The sequence below is a fragment of the Oryx dammah genome, unplaced genomic scaffold, assembly GCF_014754425.2.
Source record: "Oryx dammah isolate SB20612 unplaced genomic scaffold, SCBI_Odam_1.1 HiC_scaffold_10, whole genome shotgun sequence".
Classification (NCBI taxonomy): domain Eukaryota; kingdom Metazoa; phylum Chordata; class Mammalia; order Artiodactyla; family Bovidae; genus Oryx; species Oryx dammah.
The window spans coordinates 56,705,747-56,731,301 of record NW_024070194.1 but is presented as its reverse complement, the minus strand read 5'-3'; the positions used below and the strand labels follow the sequence as shown (position 1 = coordinate 56,731,301).

Here is a 25,555-nt window from a genome sequence, read left to right as displayed (position 1 = left end):
CTCAAGAGGCAGGTTAGGTGGTCTGGCATTCCCATCTCTTTCAGAATTTTCTACAGTTTATTGTGATCCACACAGTCAAAGGCTTTGGCATAGTCAAGAAAGCAGAAATAGATGTTTTTCTGGAACTCTCTTGCTTTTTCCATGATCCAGCAGATGTTGGCAATTTGATCTCTGGTTCCTTTGCCTTTTCTAAAACCAGCTTGAACATCTGGAAGTTCACGGTTCACATATCGCTGAAGCCTGGCTTGGAGAATTTTGAGCATTACTTTAGTAGTCATTAGGGAAATGCAAATTAAAACCACCATGAAATTCCATCAAAATGGCTAAAATATTTTTTTAAAGTCTGATAAGGATGCTAAGTGCTGATAAGGATGTAGAGGAACTGAATGAAAGTCTCTTACATTGCTGATGAGAATGCAAAATGGTACAGCCACTTCAGAAAACAGCACAGAAGCTTCTTAGAAAGTCTAACCATACTCGTTGTACAACTCAACAATTCTACTGCTAGGTATTTATCCTAGTGAAATAAAAACCCATGTTCATACCAAAAACTATAGATAATTTATGGCAGCTTTATTAATCTCCAAGAAGAGGAAACAAGGGAACTAGGAAATGAATAAAGAAACAATGGTATATATCCATTCAGTGGAATATTACTAAGCAACAAAAAGGAATGAACCCTGATACAAAGCAATAAAGCTCACTGGGTGAGGTTTGGATAAATCTCAAATTCCCTAGGCTAAGTCAGAGAAACCAGATTAAGAACATTACATACTATATGGTTCACTTTCTGTGTCATTCTTGCAAATTTAAAACTGTAGGCACAGAAACATGTCAGTGATTGTTGAGGGTTGAGGGTGGAGCGAAGGATTGACTGCAGAGTAATGAGACAAGTTTGGAGGTTATTGGATTGTTCTGTATGTGAATCGTAGTGGGATTCATATGATTGCATATGTCTGTAGAAACTTTCAGAACTATACTCTATAAAGGGTGAATCTCACTGTATGTAATTTTACCTTAAATTTTTAAAATGGCGTTGTAACATCTGGCAACAAACCAAGAATATGTTCTTGTATGTTTACATCTACATAAACTGCTTACCAAAGAGACTTTTCATTTCATACAAAAATAAAATTTTCCTTTTTTTTACGTCTTGACATTTTCTGTAGGCTGATAACAAAACCCTGCAAGAGAAGATTTTACAAGTGAACAATTTGGTGGAAGCATTTGGCAATGCCTGCACTATTATAAATGACAATTCCAGCCGATTTGGAAAATACTTAGAAATGAAATTTACCCCTTCTGGAGCTGTCGTGGGAGCACAGATCTCTGAATACCTGCTGGAGAAATCCCGAGTTATCCATCAAGCTAGGTAAGTACACGTCACCTATTTCCTATTATCTGGGAAACATAAGCCAAGATGAGCTTTTGTTTTAATAATAAAGTGTCTTCCTCATGCAACAAAAGTTCAACAAAAGTTTGTTCATCATTTACTATTGGAAACAGAGATCCCTCAGCACTCTTACTCTCTTATAGGTTATATCCAGTAGAGGAGTTAGTTGTTGTTTTAGTCATTAAATTGTTTCTGACTCTTTGTGACCCCATGGGTGGTAGCCCTCCAGGTTCCTCTGTCCATGGCATTCCAGGCAAGAATACTGGAGTGGATTTCCATTTCCTTTCCCAGGGGATCTTCCAATCTGGGGATCAAACCCACATCTCTTGCATTGGAAGGCAGATTCTTTACCACTGAGCCACCAGAGAAGCTCTAAAAGAGTTAGTAAATAACCTAAATTTATTAAAACAGAGAGAAAGCCTAAGCTCATGATAGAAGTACTAACAGGATAAATTAGAGTGATTTCTTAAGTAGAAGAGAATATACTCCTCTACACAAAACAAATGTGAAATTTAATTAGAAATAACTTTTTTTTTTGTTTTAAATGCTGGTATATATAAATAGATCTTTGTATTGATTATATTCTCCCCAGTGTTTATACACAAGGGACCTCTCCCCCGGCAGAAAAAAGGGATTCAGGAAGGGGTTTTATTGTTGTGTTCTTTTCTTGTCTTCTGATTAAGCCACCAACATGATGTTCTGGTATGTTCAGGTTGAGCAAGTTCCTTTAGGCAGTTTGTAGCTGAATGACAAAATTTCTCTTCTGTCTTCATGATCCCAAACCATCTTTGTTTGTTATTCTAATGAAAAAACTATAATAACAGCTTTGAATTTGTACCCTGGTATTTTTAAAAAGTTGTGGCAATTTAGAGTCTTCTATTTTTCTTTTCTTTTTTTGATAAGATCTCATGGATTTTATCTGCTTTTACTTTTTAAATTAATTTATTTTTAATTGGAATATAAGTCCTTTACGACATTGTATTAGTTTCTGGTAATACAACAGAAACTGGTTCTGATTCACAATGAAGTGAATCAGCTTTATGTATACATATATCCCCTCCGTCCTGAGTCTCCTTTCCACCCCCCATCCCACCCGTCTAGGTCATCAGAGAGCACTGAACTCAGCTCCCTGTGCTATATAGCAGCTTCCCACTAGCTATTTATATTACACATGGTAGTGCCTGTTGGTTCTATACTGAATTATCTACAGTGTTGTAGTTATGTTTTGTATGTTAAATTCCCAGAAATTTAGGTACAATGGAATGTAATATAAATGCCTTTAATATAAGTATTTGGGCTTCCCTGGTGGCTCAGACAATAAAGAATCTACCTGCAAAACAGGAGACGCAGGTAGATTCCTGGGTCTGGAGAAGGGAATGGCAACCTACTCCAGTATTCTTGCCTGGAGAATCCCGTGAACAGAGGAACCTGGAGGGCTACAGTCCATGGGGTCGCAGAAAGTCTGACATGACTGAGTGACTAAGCAGCACACAATATAAGTATTTAATATAAAAACTTTCAAATTTGCTCTCATAAAAATAATGTCATTCATGTTTATTGGACTATGGCACCATATAGTCTAGAAAACAGCACAATTAGGATCATATTTTAGACATACTATGAAGAAAGTAAGCTTATTTTCAGCCGGCCTAAATGACTTTAGTTTTACATTGTTTATTGGGAAAAGTATTCCAGGTCGAAATACCTCTCAGTTATAATTCAAGAACATTTGCCTTATAATTTTTCCACTTTCCAGGTTTTTTACATCTATTTTTTTCTTTTACTTAATTTGAATTTCATTTTTAAATACTAGAGAAGCTTTTTTATGATGTTTAAAAGTGAAAGTATCAGAGATGTAATAGAAGAATTCTTAGTAAGTCCTTTAAGAGATGATACACCCTGTCATTCAGGAACTGAAAGGAAAGAACCAGTTCTAAGGGTCTAACTATATGTACTGAGTCTTACAATAAGGTAAGCTAGAGGAAAGAAAATGTTATTAAGAAAACTAGAAGGAAGAGAAAATATATTGAAAGTACTGTACTGTATCTACTGATGCCGTGAAGTTCATGTTGTCTCTTTACAAGATGAATCATCTCTCAATACCTATGTCAGTATTGTCTTAGATGATACTTTCAATGTTAGCCTAACACTGGACATCAAAAAGGAAAAGATAATGTGAAAAATAAATTCATATTTACTAATTGCTTCACAGTAGCCTAGCTGATATATTAATGAATGAATCTTATTCTTTTTAAGAATCTTATAAATATTAGGGCAGATAGTATTACAGTCATATTCGTCATACAGTATTGGAAACATTGGTACATTAAAAAAAAAACAAACACCACTTGGTGACAATAGGCTGATATGCAGTTTCTCCAATTATGAGAGAGAGGCGTGCTGCATGGTCATGTAATTCTGTGAGAGCAGAGTGATAAAATAGTAAGAAAAGTAACACAGGGTTAGTTTTATGTTAACTGTCACCACCCCCTGTACGCCTGGGTAAAAGAGAAGTTCTCCACTTCATCTCGCACAAGATGATCTACACACATTTTTTTTATATTGGAAAAATTTGCATATAATTTCCATAATTCATATAATCCATGTAAATGGACCCACAAAATTCAAACCTCCATTGTTCAAACTGCCTTATCTGGTGATTTGCTGAGCCTGAGGTTTGCCCCCAGGCCGTTCTGACCTGGGTATCACTAATCATATGAGCTCTCCCTTCTTGATGTAGTTAAGGCAGGACATGAGATTGGGTAATCTTTGGAGATACCCATGAGATGGGTAATCTTTTTTTCCTGTTCCTTTAATTCTCTAATGGTTTATCTACTGAAGGTCAGTATATTTCCTATATCATCTCCAGGTCTTATCAAATTACAGTCCTCAGTAAATGTAAACTGATAATTAACAAGAACACTACCAATTGTGTGTGTCTACACTTATGAGTCACTCTGCTAATTGTGCACCACATCATTTGAGTGTTAAAGGTATGACACATAGAGCAATCAATGTGATTTCATTAGAACAAAGCAAACTGAATTATATGCTGTGCCTGTCCTAGAGGAGTTTTGTTATTTTGTGGTAAGAAGAGACCAGAAGTGAGCTTTCAGTTTTGTTCCAAGCTTGCTCGTGTACAACACTCTGGCTCATCAAAGCGTTACTGGTGACTGCCACAAATGATGGCTGGAGGCGTAGAAGGTATGAACACAGTCAGCTCTAAAGGGTCCGGCCACCCTCATGTCAGCATCTGAGCCTGTGGACGCCCCTTTTCTTGAAATGCTCACCTGCCTTTGCTTTCATGACTGAACTCATCTCTGAGTTTTTCCTCTCTGACTTAGATTCATCCATCCATTCCCAAACTGTGTACCTATCAAAAGTTTGTTCTTGGAGTGTTTTTTTCCTCTGAATATTCTCAGGCTTAGCAATTTCTTCTGACATCATGGCCTCAACAGATAGCTCTATGTGATTGACAGCAGAAGATGTGTGTCTTGCCGTGTCCCAAGTTCATATTTTTCATTTCCAACAACCTGCTTTCATCTCAAATTCAACTGAATACAGGCATACTTTGGACATATTTGTGGCTTTGGTTCCAGCCCACTGCAATAAGGTGAATATCACAGAAAAGCAAGTCACATGACTTTTTCAGCCTCTTGGCGCATACGAAAGTTATGTTTCCAATATGCTGTAGTTTATTATGTGTGCAGTAGCATTATGTCTAAAAAATACACATATCTTAATTTAAAATGTTTTATTGCCAAAACATGCTAGCCATCACCTGAACCTTCAGTTCAGTCATTCAGTCCTATCTGATTCTTTGCCACCCCCATGGACTGCGGCATGCCAGACTTCCCTGTTCATCACCAACTCCTGAAGCTTGCTCAAACTCATGTCCATTGAGTCGGTGATGCCATCCAATCATCTCATCCTCTGTTGACCCTTCTCCCCCTGCCTTCAATCTTTCTCGACATTTGTTGGTTGCTTTCCAGTGAATCAGTTCTTCACATCAGCTGGCCAAAGTATTGGAGCTTCAGCATCAGTCCTTCCAGTGAATATTCAGGGCTGATTTCCAATTTTTTGTCAGGTGGAGGATCTTGCCTCCATATTGATAGCTGCTGATGGATCAAGTTGGTGGCTGCTGAAGATCGAGGTATCTGTGGCAGCTTATTACCAATGAGGTTTGCCTCTTTGATTGACTATTCCTTTCATGAACGATTCCTCTGTGGCCTGCGATGCCATTTGATAGCATTTTGCCCACAGTGGAATTTCTTTCAACACTGGAGTCAGTCCTCTCAACCCTGTTGCTGCTTTATCAACTCCCTTTATGTCATATTCTAAATCTTTTGTTGTCATTTCAACAGTTTTCACAACATCTTCACCAGTAGATTCCATCTTAAGAAACCACTTTATTTGCTCATCCATAAGAAGCAACTCTCTAGCCATTCCAGTTTTATCATGAGACTGTAACAATTCCATCACATCTCCAGGCTCCACTTCTCATTCTCGTTCTCTTGCTATTTCCACCACATCTGCAGTTACTTCCTCCACTGAAGTCTGGAACCCCTCAATCATCCATGAGGGTCAGAATCAACTTCTTCCAAATTCCTGTTAATTTTTATATTTGGCTTCTTCCCATGAGTCATGAATGTTCCTAATGAAATCTAGAATGGTGAGTTTTTTCCAGAAGGTTTTCAATTGACTTTACCCAGATCCATCAAAGGAATCACTATCTATGGCAGGCATAGCCTTACAAGATATATTTCTTAAATAATAAGACTTGAAAGTCAACATTCCTTCTTGATCCATGGGCTGCAGAGTGGATGCTGTGTTAGCAGATACGAAAACACCATTAATCTCATTGTACATCTTCATCAGAGCTTTTGGGTGACCAGGTGCCTTGTCCATGAACTCTCATAGTTTGGAAGAAATTTTTTTTTCTGAGCAGTAGGTCTTCAATACCTCATTGTAACATTTCTTAATTGTGCTATTATAAAGCCTTGGAAATGCTGATTATAGAGAGAACCGCCGAGTTGAGGAAATTGAGATTCATAAGGAACAGATTTCTCTTGCAAGAGAGAAAACTGAGCCCCAGAAAGACAGGGTAGAGAGGTGGTTAGTGACATGGGCTTTGGAATCAAACAGCCCTGGTGAAATCCAGTTTGGCCATCCACTCTGTGACCTGAGGGGAGGTTAGTGTCCCCTCTAAGCATCAGTTTCTTTGTATGTGAAATGAGGGGGTTAAGGCAGGTGACTAAGATCATGTAGCACTCACCACCGCTTTGTTCCCACTGGCATGTAAACTTTAAGAAGTCAGGGCATTTTGACTGTTTGCTTCTGCTGTATCCCCAATGCCTAGAAAATGCCTGGTGGGCCCACAAATATGTACTGAATGATTCATACAAAGCGCTTAGCAGAGTCTGTAATTCAATGACAGTTGTAGTTGAAAATACTGAAGACAGTCACAACCACAGAAAGCCAAAATCCAGTATTCCAGGAAACCCTCCGTGGCACTCACAGTTGTTCTGATAATTATATCACCAAGAACTTTAGCAATTAATAAGTGTTCTTACGAACCACCATCCTGAAAATGTCTTATCTTTTCAGTGGAGAAAAAAACTTCCATATTTTTTATTACATCTATACTGGTTTAGCTGAAAAGAAGAAATTAGCCCATTATAAATTGCCAGAAGACAAGCCTCCCAGGTAACCCAGCAGCTTGAACTTTTATAAATAATACTTCTACCTTTCACTAAATTTTAGATTCTCACCTATCCTTTGGGATTCTGCCCCCCACCCCCAGATACCTGCAGAATGACCACATCAGAACAATACAAGACATGATGAATAATAGTTTCTATAAATCCCAATATGAATTAATTGAGCAGTGTTTCAAAGTCATCGGTTTTACAATGGAGGTGAGTATGGAAGACATTTAAACCTTTAAGCGTCTTTTTGTCATCATTCATGATAAGAGTTAGCATTTATAGAGTGGTCCACATGCCAGACATTGTGCTCAGTGCGTTATATGGATAATTTTTTAAATTCCTGAAATGACCTTATGAAATAACGATTATCATTTTTATCTCATACTTGAGGAAACTGTGGCCTTGAGATATAATTGAACTTAGTTTTGTTCTTAATCTTTTATTTTATATACATTTACCTCTCCCACATATATATAAAATTTTATGTAAATACATAAATGTGATCATATCACACTATTTTTAGTGCAGTGTTTTCTTCTTACAGCTTTGCTGCTAAGTCACTTCAGTTGTGTCCGACTCTGTGCGACCCCATAGGCAGCAGCCCACCAGGCTCTCCCGTCCCTGGGATTCTCCAGGCAAGAACACTGGAGTGGGTTGCCATTTCCTTCTCCAATGCATGAAAGTGAAAAGTGAAAGTAAAGTCGCTCAGTCATGCTCGACTCTAAGCGACCCCATGGACTGCAGCCTACCAGGCTCCTTCGTCCATGGGATTTTCCAGGCAAGAGTACTGGAGTGGGTTGCCATTGCCTTCTCCGTCTTACAGCTTTACAAAGATGTTATTCACATGCCTTACAAGTCAGCCATTTAAAACTGTACATTTTAATGACTCAATACAGCCACAGAGGTGTGCATCCTTCTCCATAATCACTTTGAGAATATTTTCATGTTCTAAATTTTTACCCGCAAGGAAACCTGCTCGTGACTGGCAGTTCCTCCTTGTTCCCACCCCACCTCTGCCTCTGTCGCCCTCGATCTGCTTATTCTGCACATTTCACACGACTCGAATGATGCGTTATGTCACCCTTTGTGATCAGTTTCTGTCGTTGACGTGATGTCCGCAAGGCCCATCCATGTTGTAGCGTGTGTCAGTATCTCACTGCCTTTCACTGAGGTGTGCTGTTGCATTGTGATTATACGCCTCTTGTTATTTATCCATTCGTGACGTGATGGGCATTTGGGTCAGTGCCATTTTTCGGCTATGATGAATCATGCTGCTGTGATCATCCATGTCCAAGTTTTTATGTGACGTGAACTTTTGCTTCTCTTTGGTGTATACCAAGGAATGGAAGAGCCGGGTTACAGAGCAACACTATTTTTAACCTTTTGAGGAACTTACCAGAATGTAAGCAGCTGTGCTATTTTTCAGTTCAGTACGTAGATTTGGACTTTTCTCCATCTTCCCCAGCACTTACTATTATCTGGTCCTAGCCACTCTCGTGGGTGTGATATGGTATGCCATTGTGGGCTTGATTTACATTTCCTTAAAGGCTTATGATGCTGAGGTTCTATTTCATGCACTTGTTGGTCATTTGTCATTTATATATCTTTTTAAAGAGGCATCTGTTCACATTCTTTGCTGATTTTTTAATTAAGTTCTTTTTATCATAGAGTTGTAAGAATTATTTATATTGTAGTTACAAGTGTCTTACATGATTTGCAAAAATTTTCTCTTTTGTTGTCTTTTATTTTCTTGATGGCACCTTTTGAAGCACATTATTTGTATTATTGATTTTATTTTAAAATGTTTTTTATTAATGTATGAATTTGGTTTCTTGTTTTCTTTTTTTAACGAGAATGCTTAGTTTCTCTATTCACGTTCCTTATTTAATAATGAAAGAATTTAAGGCTATGAATTTATCCTTGAGTAATAAAGATTTCTTACTGTGGCCTAGGTTGTATTTTTAAAATTTTTATAACAAAGTATCTTATTTAATAAGGACTCCCTGAAGGCTTTTAGAGTAGCTTTCAGACTCTTCTCTTAGCAGCTTACTGTTTGCTGTGTTGATTCAGTTCTGTGATAAGAATACTTCACTATGAATGCGAATCAGGCTTTTAGATGAACTCTTACAAGAAAGTAGTGTGCAGTTTGTTGGATTTTAATTTCATTTTCATAAATGACACTCCTACAACTTGAAACTGTTCATGTATCTGCTTAGGAAGTTTACTGAAATTTCTTGGGTTATCAAATCTCTACTAAGAGCCTGAGCTAAAAATAATACCTAATTCTTTTCCAAAAATTTGGAAAGTTTTATCAGCAGGATATAAAATGTAGAGATGCTGATGGAAGTGAAACGTGATGAGAATCATTCAAATTATGTGCAGTGATATTATTGAATCTAATTTTGTAGCATGTTTGTCAAGAACTGCTGACTCCCTTCTAAAATAGAAGGCTGTCAACAGTAGCCTTTCATCCATTTGATACATTTGCTCACCCCCAAATAATTATTTCAGAGCTGTACCTGGGGACTTCCCTGGCCACCCAGTAGTTAAGACCTCACCTTCCAATGCAAAGGGTGTGGGTTCCATCCCTCATTGGGAATCGGAGCTCTTACATGCCTTGAGGCCAAAAAACCAAAAGATAAAACAGAAACAATATTGTAACAAATTAAATAAAGATTTTTAAAATGGCCCACATCAAAAAAATCTAAACAAACAAATGAAAAAAACCCTGCTGTACCTGTTCTTTGCATAGGGCAAAGTTTGCTGCTAAATGTGTTTTTTCAAATGCAGAGCCTCTCCTGTTGGCAGCTCTGATGACGGATAGTTCCCCAGTCTTGACTTCTTTTGGAAAGTCTTTGACTCCACCTTGGGTATCCTAGCTGTAGGCCTGAGGAGAAGTATTTTTAAGAACCTTGACCTTAGGGAATAGAGTGTGCTCTCTGCCAACTTGGTGAGGTTGGAGAAGGACACATGAATGGCTTTTCTTTTCCTAATTTGAAATTAGGGCCTTCTCTTCAGAAGAGGTTTAGGTAAACCAAGATAATCCTTCTCCATCAGGAAATGTTTCAACTTTTAGAGTTAATTTTTCTGGTGTGGCCTTTCTCCATAACCAAGAGGAATTCAGATGTGATGTGGGGGGTGGGGAGGACTCCCTGCCAGGCTGCTTTTACAGCCGCAGAATTTAGAGTACCCTTGAGTTCTGAAATACTTTGCTTCTATGTCTCTAGGTGAATGAGCCTGCTGTGGGAAGGAGTGGGTGAGAGCTGTAGGAGGCATAGGGGACCTGGAAGGCTGTTTTCAGGATCAACCAAGGAGAAATGGCTCCTCTGGGGATCAGAGAAGAATCATTACCATGACTTTCCCAAAGAGTTTTCAGTTTTTGCCAGAAGATTAAGAGCTAAATGGACAAGAGGAAAACATACTGTAGACTCATTGAGAAGCTAGAGTTGAATGCATCCTTAGGTAAATACTTTACTTACAGGAAACCTTGGGCTGAAGTTGATAACTTTTTGGTTTGGAAGTAGAGGCTCCAGCTCAGCCATATTTATTTTGGATAATTCATTCTTTCCAAAGATTCATGGACTTTGCCTGGAACTTTGACTGTCCACTCTATAAACTGCAGCACAAATCAGGAAACAGTGGTTCTGTGGTCTATAGGCAGAAAGGAGATGATTGGAGACTTTCTGTTGATGCATTCAATAGCTTTTAGGCTATGAAATGGAAAAAAGAATTCATTTTTAAGGTTTCTGAGGGTTTTTAGGGAAGCTTGCTGACTTTGCTCTTAGCTGTAATGTGTTAAAATGAATAACTTTCTACGGGTGCAACAGATGCATGGTTCTTAAAGGACCAGTGCATAAATCTCATTCTTCTACTGTACCCTTACAAAAGAAAGTAAAAGAAGGAGGAAGGTGGAGGAGGAGAATAAGCAGAAGGAGCAGCCAAGGTTAACATAGTGATTAGATTGATATATAAGGACAGGACAGTTTGCTGGATCGATTACAGCCTTTGCTGGAGATTTGGGACAAAAATGAGGAGGACAGAATGGAGTTGAACCATTGAGAGAGTACTGAGATGATAGAACTCACTGTGGATATCTCATGTGAAGCATGGTGTGGTTTGTGCCCTTTTGTAGCCGTGAGGTCTGGGTCGTGGACATCATGTAACACTAAAAACTGTGCTGCCAGCCTTACCTGACTACCTTTTGGGAACAATACTAATCTGACCTGAACATTTGGAGTTAGAGATGATCCTGATAAACACATTTCCTAATAAAATAGACATTTTTATTACTAGTGAAACTAGTGTGTTTATAGGTAGTTCAGGTCTGGGAGAGAAAGTCCCTGACTGGGAAGGCATGAGTTTCAGCCATTTTCCTAGTGATATATGGCTGCCACCCAGAGATTTCAGACAAGCCCTGAGAGACATTCCAGGTGACTCCACATGCCCACCCTGTTCCAGGCTTAGTCCAGTTCTTTGTGACCCCGTGGACTGCAGCCTGCCAGGCTCCTCTATCCATGGGATTCTTCAGGCAAGAATACTGAAGTGGGTTGCCATTTCTTCCCCCAAGAGATCTGATTCCTCACTCAGGGATCAAACCTGCATCTCTTGTGTTTCCTGAATTGGCAGTCAGGTTCTTTACCACTAGCTCCACCTGGGATGCCCCTTCCCTCTCCCTAACCTCCCCAGAACTGTGCCATCACCCACAGCTTGTAAGTATGGAGACGAATCAATTTAAGCACTAGGTGGTATCCTGGCTCTTAAAACAGAAGAGGATGCAGTGAATAAAGAAAAACAGCAGTGTCCACTCTTGTCTCCAATCGTTGGTCGTAATATGAATGTAGCAAGTGGTCGATGCCCCTTGGGACTGTGGTCTGGCTCTGTTGGTTGCCTGGTTAGGGGGAAACAGAAGAGGTCAACTGCATCTCAGCGCATCCTCCAGACTGGAAGTATGTTGTCCACCCAGCAAGCAGCTCCTGCCGCCAACCCAGAACTGGGCTTCTTTGTAGCTCTCATCATCAGAGGAACTTATCTTTGTACCAGTTCCTTCCCCCAGAGGTTGCTATCTTAGAGGCAGGGTTTCAGTTTTAATTGGTTTGTTGGTTGGTTTGCTTCCAAGTCCGAGTCATTAGAGGCAATGTTTTAGTTATATTTGCCTCAACTGCTTTCCGTTGCCTGGCAGAGCAACATTTAGTCACATTACAAGGAAACGAGTCTAGCAGTCAGAGTCTAGTGACAAATATAATTCATTTATGTAAAACTGCAGGTTTCAGCTTAAACATAGTCAGTGTTTATTGAAAATCCAAACACACAGCTTAGGAGGAAAGAAAATATAACATCTGTTTCTGGAGCTGAAGCACAACTACTGCTAAATATTTTTGAAGATTTTTAGTCCAGTTCAAGGTGACCCTCCTAGAAGGTACTGGTCTCCCACCTAGAAGCAGAGCCTCCAAGAGTTAACAAGACAGACTGTCCTGGATGGGACAGAGTGGAATTAAATTGAGTGGGTGTTCACTTCCTTTTTATCCCACTCCTGATTTTTTTATGTCATCTCACTGGCTTCTTTGGATGTGTCCTTTGTCCATAGTTGCTTCAACTTCATCTTGAAAAATGGCAACTTGCAAGATAAAATTAAATGGCTTGATTTTCATATCCTGTAAGCACAGCTTGCTGCCTTTCACAGTTTTGGTGACTCTCCAATAGAGAGAATGTTTCTCTCTCTCTCTCCCTGTTTCTTTCTCTCTCTGTCCTTGTCTTTCTCTGATTGGTGTTGACAGCACCCATGGTGTATGTGTCCCTTTAAATATCCCTGGGATTTAGTTTACTTGTACATTTGTGATTCAGCACATGCAAATTGACAGGCAAGTCAAAATAAAATATTCTCTAAAAATAGCACAAATTAGAAAACTCTAAAAGTTTTAAAAACACATGATTCCCTAAGCCATTTTCTTGCCATAGCTTTAAAATAAATGATTAGTAGTTTTATGAGTCAACTCATTTAGAGGCAATTTTTATCATGTCATGACAGGAATTTTATTTGTCTCCCTTTGTACAGAGTCATATGTCTTTTTGTCGAAGATGAGAATGTCTTTTTTCCCCCTGCTTTAAGTTTCCTTATATTTTTTTATGACAGTCTAAAATCACAATATAGTACATTTTCTTTGGATTATCAGTTGTGGCTTCCACTATGACCAAATAATATTTGTGAAGTAAATTTTAAAATATTTTAAAGCATCACATAAAGTGGTGAATTTCTATGGAACATTTAATTTTTTAAAATTGATTTTAGTCAGGATGGGTGGGGCATAAAAGTCCCTTTTAGTTAGGCATTTCATAATAATTTGAAAACAATAATTTGGTACCTAGTTGTCTTCATTCAACATTGTAAAAAGTTACAGTTCTTGAACGTCGCAGTTCAGCCAGCATTGATGATTTGAGTAGAATGAGAGGACCAGGGAAGCCAGTCGGCTTCTCTTAGTTCGGCATCATCGTCCGTGGGATGACCTTGTTATGCGGGAGCCTGGATTCTTCCCTGGTCTGTCTGCAGCCACAGTCACTGCTTTGCTGTTCTCAAGGTGAGAGAGCTGCTAACCTTTCCATGCTGTATTTCAGCAACTTGGAAGTATATACAGTATACTGGCTGCAATCTTGAACGTTGGAAACATTGAATTTTCTTCTGTGGCAACTGAACACCAGATTGACAAGAGCCACATTTCGAATCATGCAGCTCTGGAGAACTGTGAGTTTTATTATCTTCCATTCAAAACTGAACTCCTAAAAAACATCTGATGACATGGTGAGAGTGTCACAGCGGGGCAGTTGTACGTTTATGGAGCCCTGAAAAAGAATAGTCAGATTCAATTTGCATCAAGTGAAGTTTCCAGAGTCCACTGTTTAAAACAGATCTTCGTGTCTACAAATTAGCTAATTACTATAGGAAACATTTCTAAAGACTAGGCTTTCGTGACTATTTTAGGAGCTATTTACATTTCAGTGTAAAAGTACAGAAAACATAATTAAGATTTAGCAAACTGATCTGAAAAAGAGTTGAAGTTGTTATTGTGTAAATTTGGCATCTCTGTCATTTATAAGTAATAAAGATCTGAATATTTATTTTTGTACTGAATGGAGTTTTATACGTATTCATCTTGGGTTGGTTCATTTTGGAGTCATTTTCTATGAAAGTAAAGTACATCATGGTATTTGCTTCAAATCAACTTATATTGACTGAGTTTAATGAATTATTTCAGTAATTTAAAGTTTCTCACTGATACTGTCCTGTGGCAAACTTTGTTTTTAGAATATACCCTATTTTTATTTTTAATATTGGCATATGCCCCACAATTCTAGATCTGTTAAAGTTTCATTTGTAACCTGGGAAATATGTTATTAAAATTTAATTTACAGTAAGTCCCCTACATATGAACAAGTTCCGTTCCAAGAATGCGTTTGTAAGTGCATTCTATTCATAAGTCCGTCAGAGTTAGTTTAGGCACCTAATCAACACAGTTAGCTATAGAGTTCTGTACTGTAATAGATTTGTAAAACTTTTTACACAAATAGTACATCAGTTCAGTTCAGTTCAGTCACTCAGTCGTGTCTGACTCTGCGAGCCCATGAATTGCAGCATGCCAGGCCTCCCTGTCCATCACCAGTTCCTGGAGTTCACCCAAACTCATGTGCATCGAGTTGGTGATGCCATCCAGCCATCTCATCCTCTGTCGTCCCCTTCTCCTCCTGCCCCTAATCCCTCCCAGCATCAGGGTCTTTTCTAATGAGTCAACTCTTCGCATGAGGTGGCCAAAGTACTGGAGTTTCAGCTTTAGCATCATTCCTTCCAAAGAAATCCCAGGACTGATCTCCTTCAGAATGGACTGGTTGGATCTCCTTGCAGTCCAAGGGACTCTCAAGAGTCTTCTCCAACACCACAGTTCAAAAGCATCAATTCTTCAGCACTAAGCTTTCTTCACAGTCCAACTCTCACATCCATACATGACCACTGGAAAAACCATAGCCTTGACTAGATGGACCTTTGTTGACAAAGTAATGTCTCTGCTTTTGAATAGGCTATCTAGGTTGGTCATAACTTTCCTTCCAAAGAGTAAGCGTCTTTTAATTTCATGGCTGCAATCACCATATAGTACATTAAAGCAAGCAAAAGTAAAACATTTTAAATCTTACAGTATGGTATCTGGAAAAATACAGCAGTACGGTACAGGAGGCATACATGGGTTGGCATTAAATGAACAGGCGAGTAGAGTTACTGACTGGAGGAGGGAGATGAGGTGGGAGGCGGTGGAGATGAAGGATCATCAGCAATAGGAGACAGGGGGCAAGCTGCAATTTCACTCGTGCCTGACGTTGATGGCACAGGTTCTGGTTCCTTGCTGGAATCAGATGCACGCTCCCATCTTTGAAAGCTTGCAACTTGAAGGTTCATATGTAGGGGAATTACTGTATATATATTTTTCTGATTTATACTTACTTATGAACAGAATGAGATGTTTTAAGGTGATTTCAGAGAGCCAGATGCCAAACCATCCTGGTCTGAACCTATCCACAGATCTCTATCATCTTCATCCTACTGAGTGTCTGGAACCAGCTGAGTAACACAGCAGATGTGTCTGAGGTTGGCATGTAACCTGTCTTTTCCTATATAAAGAAAACTTAATTGGCTCATACAATATTAGGTTATCAGAAGTGGAAGGAGTAGCCAGAAAATACCATGATAAAATTCAAACCTCACTGTCTGATCATATTTAGATGACTTATCAGCACCAACAGAATGAGCTGCAATAAAGCTATGATGTAGATATAAGTACATGAATTACCACCAAACTGAACAATGATTTTGATGATTGACAACCTATTTTTGTATAGCAGGAGATAGTCATATGGGTCACAAAAGGTTAATATTAATATAGTTAAAATTAATTAAACCACTTTCTGAAACAACCACTCATGGGAAACAGAAATTTTACTAATTTACATGAAAATGATTTATAGTTAAATATACAAGGAATTATCTGCAAATGAAGGCTGTGGCTCTAGATGGTTTTACAGGTGCACGGTTTCAATCAGGTACCAGTTTTGTCCTTTCTCTCCTGTAACTCTTTCCCAAATATGGCCTCTTCTTTTTATCTCCATCATCATTATTCTCATCCAAGACATATCACCTCTCACCTGAACTGAATGACCACCCAGTGGTTCATTCCACCATAATTCTTGTACTTTTCCAGGCTGTTCTTCACAATTCATTCAGGAATCACTTACTACATGTATCCCTCTCGCTCCTTGCCCCTCTCCTTTTCCACACCCTGCCTCTGTCTTCCCACTTGTACTCCTTGATTAGCTTCTCATTTCCTCTGGATGAAGACCATCAAGATGAGAACTTTGCCTTCCAGGGTGTTCTACTTAGCAGTGTATCCCCAAGTAAAATGCCTGGCATGCAGTAGATGCTCAGTAGATAAACATGTCAAATGAATGAATAATGGGGGAATAGAAATAGACGTACCAGTCAAAATAGGAGACATTAATCAGAAACAGAGCTAAGTAGAATTACCAGAAAAGGCATTACAAATCACGAGGGAATCAGTGTTTTAGGGACAGGCAACTGGCTGACCATTTGAAGGACAAGGGGTTTGAATCCTTCTCATACACCACATACAAAGGGAATTCCAAATGTTTATCAATATAAATGCAAATAAGTAAATATATAAGTGTACAGGACAAAATGCATTTATATAATCCTGAGATGAGAAAAGACTTGAAGGACTTTATGTGAAAAGATCACATATAAGTTTTAAGTAGATATTTGACTACATAAAAATTAAAAGTTTTACCCTAAAAGCAGGAAAATAAATTGCAATGCAGATGAAAAATGAGGAAAAGTACTTTCAATGTATATATCAAAGCATTATTCTCTTTAAATTATAAATTGGTTAGGAAGAGATGAATATATCAATGAAAAAAGAGGCAGTTTACAAAATAAGAACAAGTCACTAATAAAAATATGAAAAGAAGAAAGTATTCAGCTTTTCTAGGAACCAAACACAAATTGAAAGAAGAAAATATTATTTTTTAAAATAATAATCCCTGGAGTCTGTGATCTTGTATTGAAATTATTTATCTTTTATTTAACTGATGGGAGTATAGTTGGTTTAGAGTTTTTGAAGAGCAATAATGTATCTCAACACTATATATATGTTGATACATATATATACTCTGAACCAACTGCTAAATTTAGGCAATTTATGCTAAGAAAATAATACAAGACAGGAATACAGATTCATGCCCCAAATATTTATCCTCACATTCTTTCCAATTGTGACCATATGGAAGCAACCTAAGCATCCAACAATTTAAAAATTAATACATTAAGATATATGTCAGAATATTATGCAGCAAAATAAAATGATGCTAACAAATAGTATTCAACAAAATTGGAAATGCTTAAGGTATTAAAATAAGATGTATGTGCAGAATAGTGGCAATAAACATGCCCCAAAGGAAAGAAACACAGCATGTTTTCTTTGAAGGTAGGGATTTCTGCATTGAGTCAGTATTACTTATACAATGTGAAAAAATATTTTGTTTAAATAAGGCTCAACAATTTTAGTCACATAGTCAAGAAATATCTTTTCCCAAGTGCTAAAAGTAAATTTAAAATATTCAAAATATTTTAAAAGGAGAACAACTGATTGGAGAAATTAGCCTATCTATCATGTAATAGTTTGGTTAAGTGTGTTTATTATATTAAAAATGAGTTTTGTTCACTGAGTTTAAGTATTATTCATTTAAAAATTCTCTGATATTTAATTATCATTAAGTATTAAATATTCAGGCAGCACATTTTAACAAACTTTAGTCATTCACATATATAACTGATAAGTAGTATGATAAAAGTGTATGAATGTTAAGATATTTTATTCTCCTTTGTTTCTATATTGTAAACGTTATTTGTTTGCATATATCCCTTAAGTCTAGGTAACCTTACAATTAATTTCTGTATTTTCAAAATGTGTCTGTATAATCACAATCAAATGATACAGAAGTTTTCATTATGTTTTTAAATTGTTTAACATAACTTAGTGAAATTATGTTTGACATAACCTAAACAACCACTGCTTGTGCAGTTGGTTGCTCTGTCAGTCAGTTTGGTTTGGGTCGTGCTATGTTATACAACCCTGCAACCAACCAGTCAAGATAAGTGGAGAAAAATAATCAAGAAGAGACATAGAATTCTCATGGAATAGGAGCTTCTTTGTATATTATAAAACACTCACATGCTTATTTCATGTCCTTTAAAGAAAGTGAATTAAGACATTTTCATTCTCTGTGGACTGACTTCATTGTCATAAAGTCTTCTAACAACACCTCTGTTTATTTATTTATTTATTTTCAGCTGCTTCTTTGCTTTGCATTCAAGTAGATGAGCTGCAAGAAGCTCTCACCTCCCACTGTGTGGTCACTAGAGGAGAAACCATCATACGACCCAACACTGTAGAGAAGGCTACTGACGTCAGAGACGCAATGGCTAAAACTTTATATGGACGCTTATTTAGTTGGATGGTCAACCGCATTAATAGCTTACTGAAGCACGAGGCATCACCCAGGTAAAAATCTTCATTGAACATGCTCCCCAAATGTCAAGTGATGTAAATCTCCTTTCTAATTTACTGATTTTTCTATGAGTTCCTTTGAAGATGTTTCTAACTAGTATCATTTAATTATTAAAGTTATATTTCTAGTAGATCTGCTTTGTTTCCTAATGATACCACTTCACTGCACCATGTGGCTGTAAAACTCTCAGAACTGCTGGAACAAAAAGCTGTAGCAATGTGAATAAACATAATAGAAAGTGATTTTTTTAGTGTGACTTCTTACTATCATTTCACATGTTCTTTTAATTAGAAGGTGTACTGTGAAGCATATATACCATTTTATACTTGCAGAGAGTGTCTGTTCAGCAGTTCTTTGTGTTGAGGGGTTGAATTAAATCTTCAAGGCAAAAGAAAGCTTTCTTTTCTTTTTATTTATTATCTTATCTTATTTATTTATTTTTTGGCTGCACTGCGTGGCATGTGGGATCTTTGTTGCCCAACCAGAGATCAAACCTGAGCCCCCCTGCACTGGAAGTGCAGAGTCTTAACCAGTAGACTACCAGGAAAGTCCTGGAAAAGTTTCTATTCATACTTTAACACAGCAAGGGTACATATGACCTCCAGTGAAATTTGGTTCAGAAATGCTCTAGATAAACTGGTAAGTGGCAAGGTACAAGCAGTAGTATTATGTGACCGTAACTGATGTAAAATACAAGGTAAGTCTATGGCCTGTCTATACACCAGGGATTATGCAGAGATATATCTTCACATTTACATCCACAGCTTTATTCTGTAAATCATACAATCTTTAGAAATTGGTATGTGAAGAACAAGATGGATTTCTACCTTAAGGTCATCTCATTCGCACCTGCTTACTATGCATAAAAGACCATTTTATACATATTTCAGGCCTGCAATTCACTGTTATTTTTCCATTACAATACACACCACTCCATATCATTCAAACTGTTCAAGGGGCTTAAGAACATGGAGGAATAACATTCTTGACTATCTGTCCCTCAAAATCAATGAACGCGAGATAACCTTTGTGAAGGAGCGGGGGAAAGACCGCATCTGGAATATTGAATTGTAAAATAGTATTTAATTGTATTTTAAAGTATTACATTATAAAATAAATTACTATATATTTATAACTTTCTCCAGGTTACTGTGTGTTCTGTATTAAAAATGACAAGTGAATAATTCAAAAACAAATAACCGTTCTTTAAGTAAAATATTTTTAGCAGGACATTTTAATTGTCCTAAAATGAGAGACAAAATGCTCTTTCACAGAGTTTTTGCTTTTCTGGTATGGCTTTTATTGAACATAGTCATGCTGTATTCTGAGTGCTTGGTAGGTTTTCCCCGTGATTCATGACTCACTCAGGGCTGTGATTTTTTTGTTTATAAACCTATAAGGCAAAAAGGTTATTTTGTTTAAGTATTCAAGATAGTATGGAAATAGTTTCTGAAGTACAGGGAAAATATTGTACTGTCTACATCTTAAAATGAATGCTACCTACTTTATGTTCTATGAAGGGAAACTTTCAATTAAGAAAAATTTCACTCTGTGTTCTAATAATATATAGTTTCTTAGCTAAATCACAAAAGTGACTCAGAGATACCCTGCTTTCAATTTCCTCCTAAGAAAGTAAATAAAAGCTCAAAATAATACCTCTTTAATTTTCCAGTGGCGACGGTGATGAACTAAGCATTGGCATTCTGGATATATTTGGCTTTGAAAATTTCAAAAAAAATTCCTTTGAGCAGCTGTGCATTAACATTGCAAATGAACAAATTCAGTTTTATTTCAACCAACACGTATTCGCCTGGGAACAGGTGAGTTGAGATGCTTTGTTATATATAGTTTAGTCACTCAGTCAAGTCCGACTCTTTGCGACCCCATGACCTCTAGCCCACCAGGCTCCTCCGTCCACGGGATTTTCCAGGCAAGAATACTGGAGTGGGTTGCCATTTACTTCTCCAGAGAATCTTCTCTCTCGACCCAGGGATCGAACCCAGGTCTCCCACATTGTAGGCAGATGCTTGAGCCACCAGGGAAGTTACATATAGTATACACACATGCAGTGTGTATTCTGTGGAGAACTGTACTATGAAGTGGGATCTAAATCATAGATTTAATGCCTGAAACATCTAGTAAAGACTACAAAAAGATTTCCTTTGCTCCATGCTCCTAGTAAAAATAAAAACAAGCTGAAAAGCTGGTATGCATTTAGTATGTCTTGATAACTGATGTTGAATGTGCTCCACCAAAAATCGCTGGACTCTTCTCCGAAACTTAACATATCTGAGCCCTTGCAAACAAAGGAAATTTGGAAACTTAAGCAAGCAGATGTGTCTAGGGATTTCTTTCTGTAGACTGCAAAGCTGAAATTCTGTTTGGAATTTAAATACCCACGTAAAATGCATTAAACTTCAAAATTCCGGTTGCTAAGCAACAGAACACAAGATAATGGATTTGATGTAAACGCCATGAGATGGTAATTTTGTCAGAGTACAATAAGTAATTTATGATTCAGCTTCAAAAATCAAAGTGTTACTTGAACTGCATTTGGCAAAAATGTACTATTAAAATTATTTAGTTAATCAAGCCTAAAAGATATAGTCATATTTTGTATCATTTAGCATATCATTTTTCCTTTAAGTAATATTATATTGTTGTGTGTTTACTGTTATATGGTTGTGTGTTCAACTTAAAATTGAAGTTTTTGTTTAAATTTGAAATAAACTAGAGGTACATGGATTTTTTTAAATTCAAAATACTTAGCTTTATTGCAAATTTACTTTGAAATTGCATTTTGAAAACAGTGGTTGCACAAAAAATGTTTAGATTGTGACATTTCTTGGGGCTGAATTTCTCCACTGTTTACCTGAAACTGTCCTAACATTGTTAATCGGCTCTACCCCAATACAAAATAAAAGTTTTTTTCTTAATAAAAAGGGCAAGAATTTAAGATTTTATCTGTATTTACACAGCTCGCATCCACCCCAGATTCTTGTTTCTCTCACCCTCTCCCTTTCACTGCTTCTCCATGCCTCTCCATTAATGCCATCCTTTAGCTTAGTTATACAATGAAATCTTTTCAAGTCTTAAGAAACAAAACCCTTCTTCAGCCTGCTTATGTCTGTAGCCATGGACCTCTCTCTTCCCTTCACAATCAAGGTCCATGAAAGCATATTCAACATTCACTGTAATATATTGATTTCTTCCCCATCTGGGTACTTTGAGTCCATAGCATCTGACTACTGTGTAGGAATGGCCCTTCTTAATCTCATCAGTCACTAAAATCAGGAACATTTTAGTCTCCACATTGGTCTTTCTGTATCTTCAACCTTGTTGATGGATTCCTATTTCTGGAAAACCCCGCATTGGGCATCCCTAACACGCTTTCTGTTTCTCTTCCTCTTTGATGATTTCCTTTTTTTACTCTTCCTGCACCAACCCATACATCAGTGGTTCTTAACCCTGGCTGCACATTAGAATCACTTGGGTAAAATTCCAGTGCCCAGATCCTGTCCCAGTCTATTTAATTCAGCTGTCTCGGGATGAGACTGCTACTGCTGCTGCTAAGTCATTTCAGTCGTGTCCGACTCTGTGCGACCCCATAGATGGCAGCCCACCAGGCTCCGCTGTCCCTAGGATTCTCCAGGCAAGAACACTGGAGTGGGTTGCCATTTCCTTCTCCAATGAATGAAAGTGAAAAGTGAAAGTGAAGTTGCTCAGTCTTGTCCGACTCTTAGTGACCCCATGGACTGCAGCCTACCAGGCTCCTCTGTCCGTGGGATTTTCCAGGCAAGAGTACTGGAGTGGGGTGCCATTCAGGTTCCAGTCTAGTCCAACTGAGTACAGTCAAGATTGAGAATTACTGCCCTAAATGCTAGCTCCCAAAGAGTTCTATCCTTGATATCTTCTCATATTCATTAGGCAAGAATCTATTTCTAATACTTCAGCTACTCCCTATGTGCTAGAGATGCTGCACTCCCCATCTGTAACCCCATGCCTCTCTGATCCTCCTCCTGTAAGGACAACTTCCAGAACTTGATCCAGAATTGAATTCATCTTTTCCTCCCACTTATATTCTTTCTTATAGAATGGCATCTCTGACCACCAGCTTACTCAAAAAAAAAAAACAGTGAGGCTTATATTCTTTTTTAAATATTTATTTGACCAAGCCAAGTCTTAGTTGCAGCAGGATCTTCTATTTTAGTTGTGGCATTCAAGACTTTAGTTGTGATATGCAGACACTCAGTGGCAACACATGGGATCTAGTTCCCTGACCAGGGCGTGGAATCCAGGCCCTCTGCACTGGGAGTGTGGAGTCTTAGCCACTGAACCTCCAGGGAAGTCCCCATTGAGACTTTTCTTATTCCTTCCTCCTTTATGCTCCAGTAAAAAACATGTGACATTTGACAACACAATATTTGGTTTTCATGGTTGCTCTCTTTCACTAGGCTGAAAGCTCCATGAGCAATTATGTATTAATTCTTTTTATATCTTCAGAGCCTGACATAGAGCAAATGCTCAATGAATATTTATTAAATCAATATCATCTTGCTTTAATGATTCACAGTGTTCACAGCATCTATGCTAACCAGAAATTGAAACAAGTAAACCTGTGGCGGCAGGGGGTGATTTGGACTTTTTGATAGGAATCTATTTGGGTTACCTGCTTCATGGGATCTGGTACATCTTCATGCATTTCCTGTCTGCTTAATTAATTAATAATGTGTGTTGGTAGGCTTCTGTTAGTCTTCATTTTGAGGGATTAAGCTTAGAACCTAGTGTTACTGGAACTAGCCTTTAACCCAATGTACATCTTTCAACAATCATTTGCTTTTCACTTTTAATAGAATGTTAGTTTGTGGTTCACTTTGATAGCCTTGAATTTCATTTATCATCCTAATGCTTTTAATTCTTTTGTGTTTGGGCTTGCTACAAATGAAACTCCTCTTATATGACTTTTTAAAAAATATCCTTGAGAGTTTTTCAAGACAAAATCAACTCAATTAAAAATGCGACTAAAATCCAGGATTATGCAAAGCATTTTGAGGAGTTAAGGCCATTCCCAATCCTTTCAAGTGCCTTCATGGGGTAAGGACCAGAGAATCCCTACTTCATGATCTTATGGACCAAACATTGGCAGCTGAGTGACCAGGTTAGTGAATCTGTGATCTGGTGGACACAGGAGTAGTCACGGATTCTATTGATTTTAACATGTGGGTGCACCTGATTGTTTTTTTTTTTTTCTTTTCATTCTGTCACTTCCCTGTGAAGGCAAAATTAACTGAGAAATGCTTATGTAGCTGTGTATTAGCTACCACAGATAAAGAGAGCATTTCTACTAAGGGAGGCAGCTTTTCGTAATAGCCCTCACAGTGAGTCTCCATGGTAATTTGTAGCCAAGGTTTTGCTTCTTTGGGGTTTGTTTTTGCTTATTTTCTGATTTTCTTCCATGTGGAAGGGAGCTCAACAGTAGGCAAAGAGTGATAGAAAGCTTGAAGTTCTCTTCAAGTCAGAGTCAGACTGGTGTGTAGTGATGGATTTTGTCCGTTTATTTGTGCACTGTGGTGCAATCATTGTGGTACAGACAAGAAGAAATGATGTGTTTCCTAGAAGTTTACAATTCAAATTAAAGAGAATGAATATCAACCATGAGATTAGTCCCCCATGGGCATGAGTTTGGATTGGAATAAATGCCATTGTTCCTTAGACTCAGAATTCTTGTGTGATGCCCCAAAGCATTGTTCTGGAATCCTGAAGATTCACTCTACTTCCTCATACGCCTATTGATGGGGATAAGCTTTCTGATCCATTAGCATATTTTTCTATTAACCAAACTAGAGTTGGTTTTTAAAGTGAGCTATTAATAGTTGTTTCTCTAAAGGATAGGATTATATATATAATATGCATAGATGATTCATATATGTACCCGTGGGTTTAAAATTAAAAGTCAGAAGTCATTTTATAAGCAGGGAGCTATTTACAGCACATAATGGAAGCGATAAATGTAATAAGTGACTTATCTCAGAATGTGATGTGTATGAATTTTATCTCCAGCTGTTCATATTCTAAAGTTTAAAGCTTTTGAGGATTCGGACATGGGCTCCAACACATAATTTGTGGCAATTGCAAAGAACAAAAATTCATTCAATTATATAGTATCTACACTTTCCACTTTTTTAGCATCATAAAGTAAAAGAATCAATCATCTGATAAAAAATAAACCCCTTATACATTTCAAATTGTTTTGCTTGCAAAGTGTGAATTTTTATTTTATATCCAGCTTTTCCCCCCTGTTGCACCATGTGTGTGCAGCGGTAGTGGCATTGTGTTCTGTGTGCTCTCCAAGGGGTAAAGGCCATTTTATAGGCATTTGCCTTATCAGCATTGACAGACTGTACATTGAAGAAACCCTTGGTATACAACAAATCTTCCTTTATGAATGGTTGGCCAAATTTTCTGCTACTGTTTGAGATCACACCAGATGTTCCTTAAACTTCTCACCTACTGAGTATGGAACACACATGCACACATGTACGTGCGCGCACACACACACACACACACACGTCACTCAGTCTTGTCCAACTCTTTGCTACCCCGTGGACTGTAGCCTACCAGGCTCCTCTGTCCATGGAATTCTCTGAGCACGAATACTGGGGTGGGTTGCCTTTCCCTTCTCCAGGGGCTCTTCCCGACTGAGGGGTCGAACCCAAGTCTCCTGCATTGCAGGAAGATTCCTTACCGTCTGAGCCACTAGGGAAGCGCTAAGTATGGAAGCTGGTGCCTAAATGAGTGGGTGCATGTGGCGCATCCCTGAAGCCTCTCCTGGCTG

The 25,555-nt window shown here is 37.9% G+C and overlaps 1 protein-coding gene across 1 annotated transcript in view; it reads left to right on the top strand.

The window, feature by feature from the left end:
* The window catches only part of MYO3A (myosin IIIA), a 154,572-nt gene that overhangs the window by 75,505 nt on the left and 53,512 nt on the right, over nucleotides 1-25,555 (top strand). Inside the window, exons 13-18 of the mRNA XM_040248540.1 lie at nucleotides 1,170-1,372; nucleotides 7,001-7,099; nucleotides 7,197-7,311; nucleotides 13,711-13,837; nucleotides 18,503-18,713; nucleotides 20,393-20,540. Coding sequence (XP_040104474.1) covers nucleotides 1,170-1,372; nucleotides 7,001-7,099; nucleotides 7,197-7,311; nucleotides 13,711-13,837; nucleotides 18,503-18,713; nucleotides 20,393-20,540 — 903 coding nt within the window. The remainder of the gene's footprint in view (nucleotides 1-1,169; nucleotides 1,373-7,000; nucleotides 7,100-7,196; nucleotides 7,312-13,710; nucleotides 13,838-18,502; nucleotides 18,714-20,392; nucleotides 20,541-25,555) is intronic.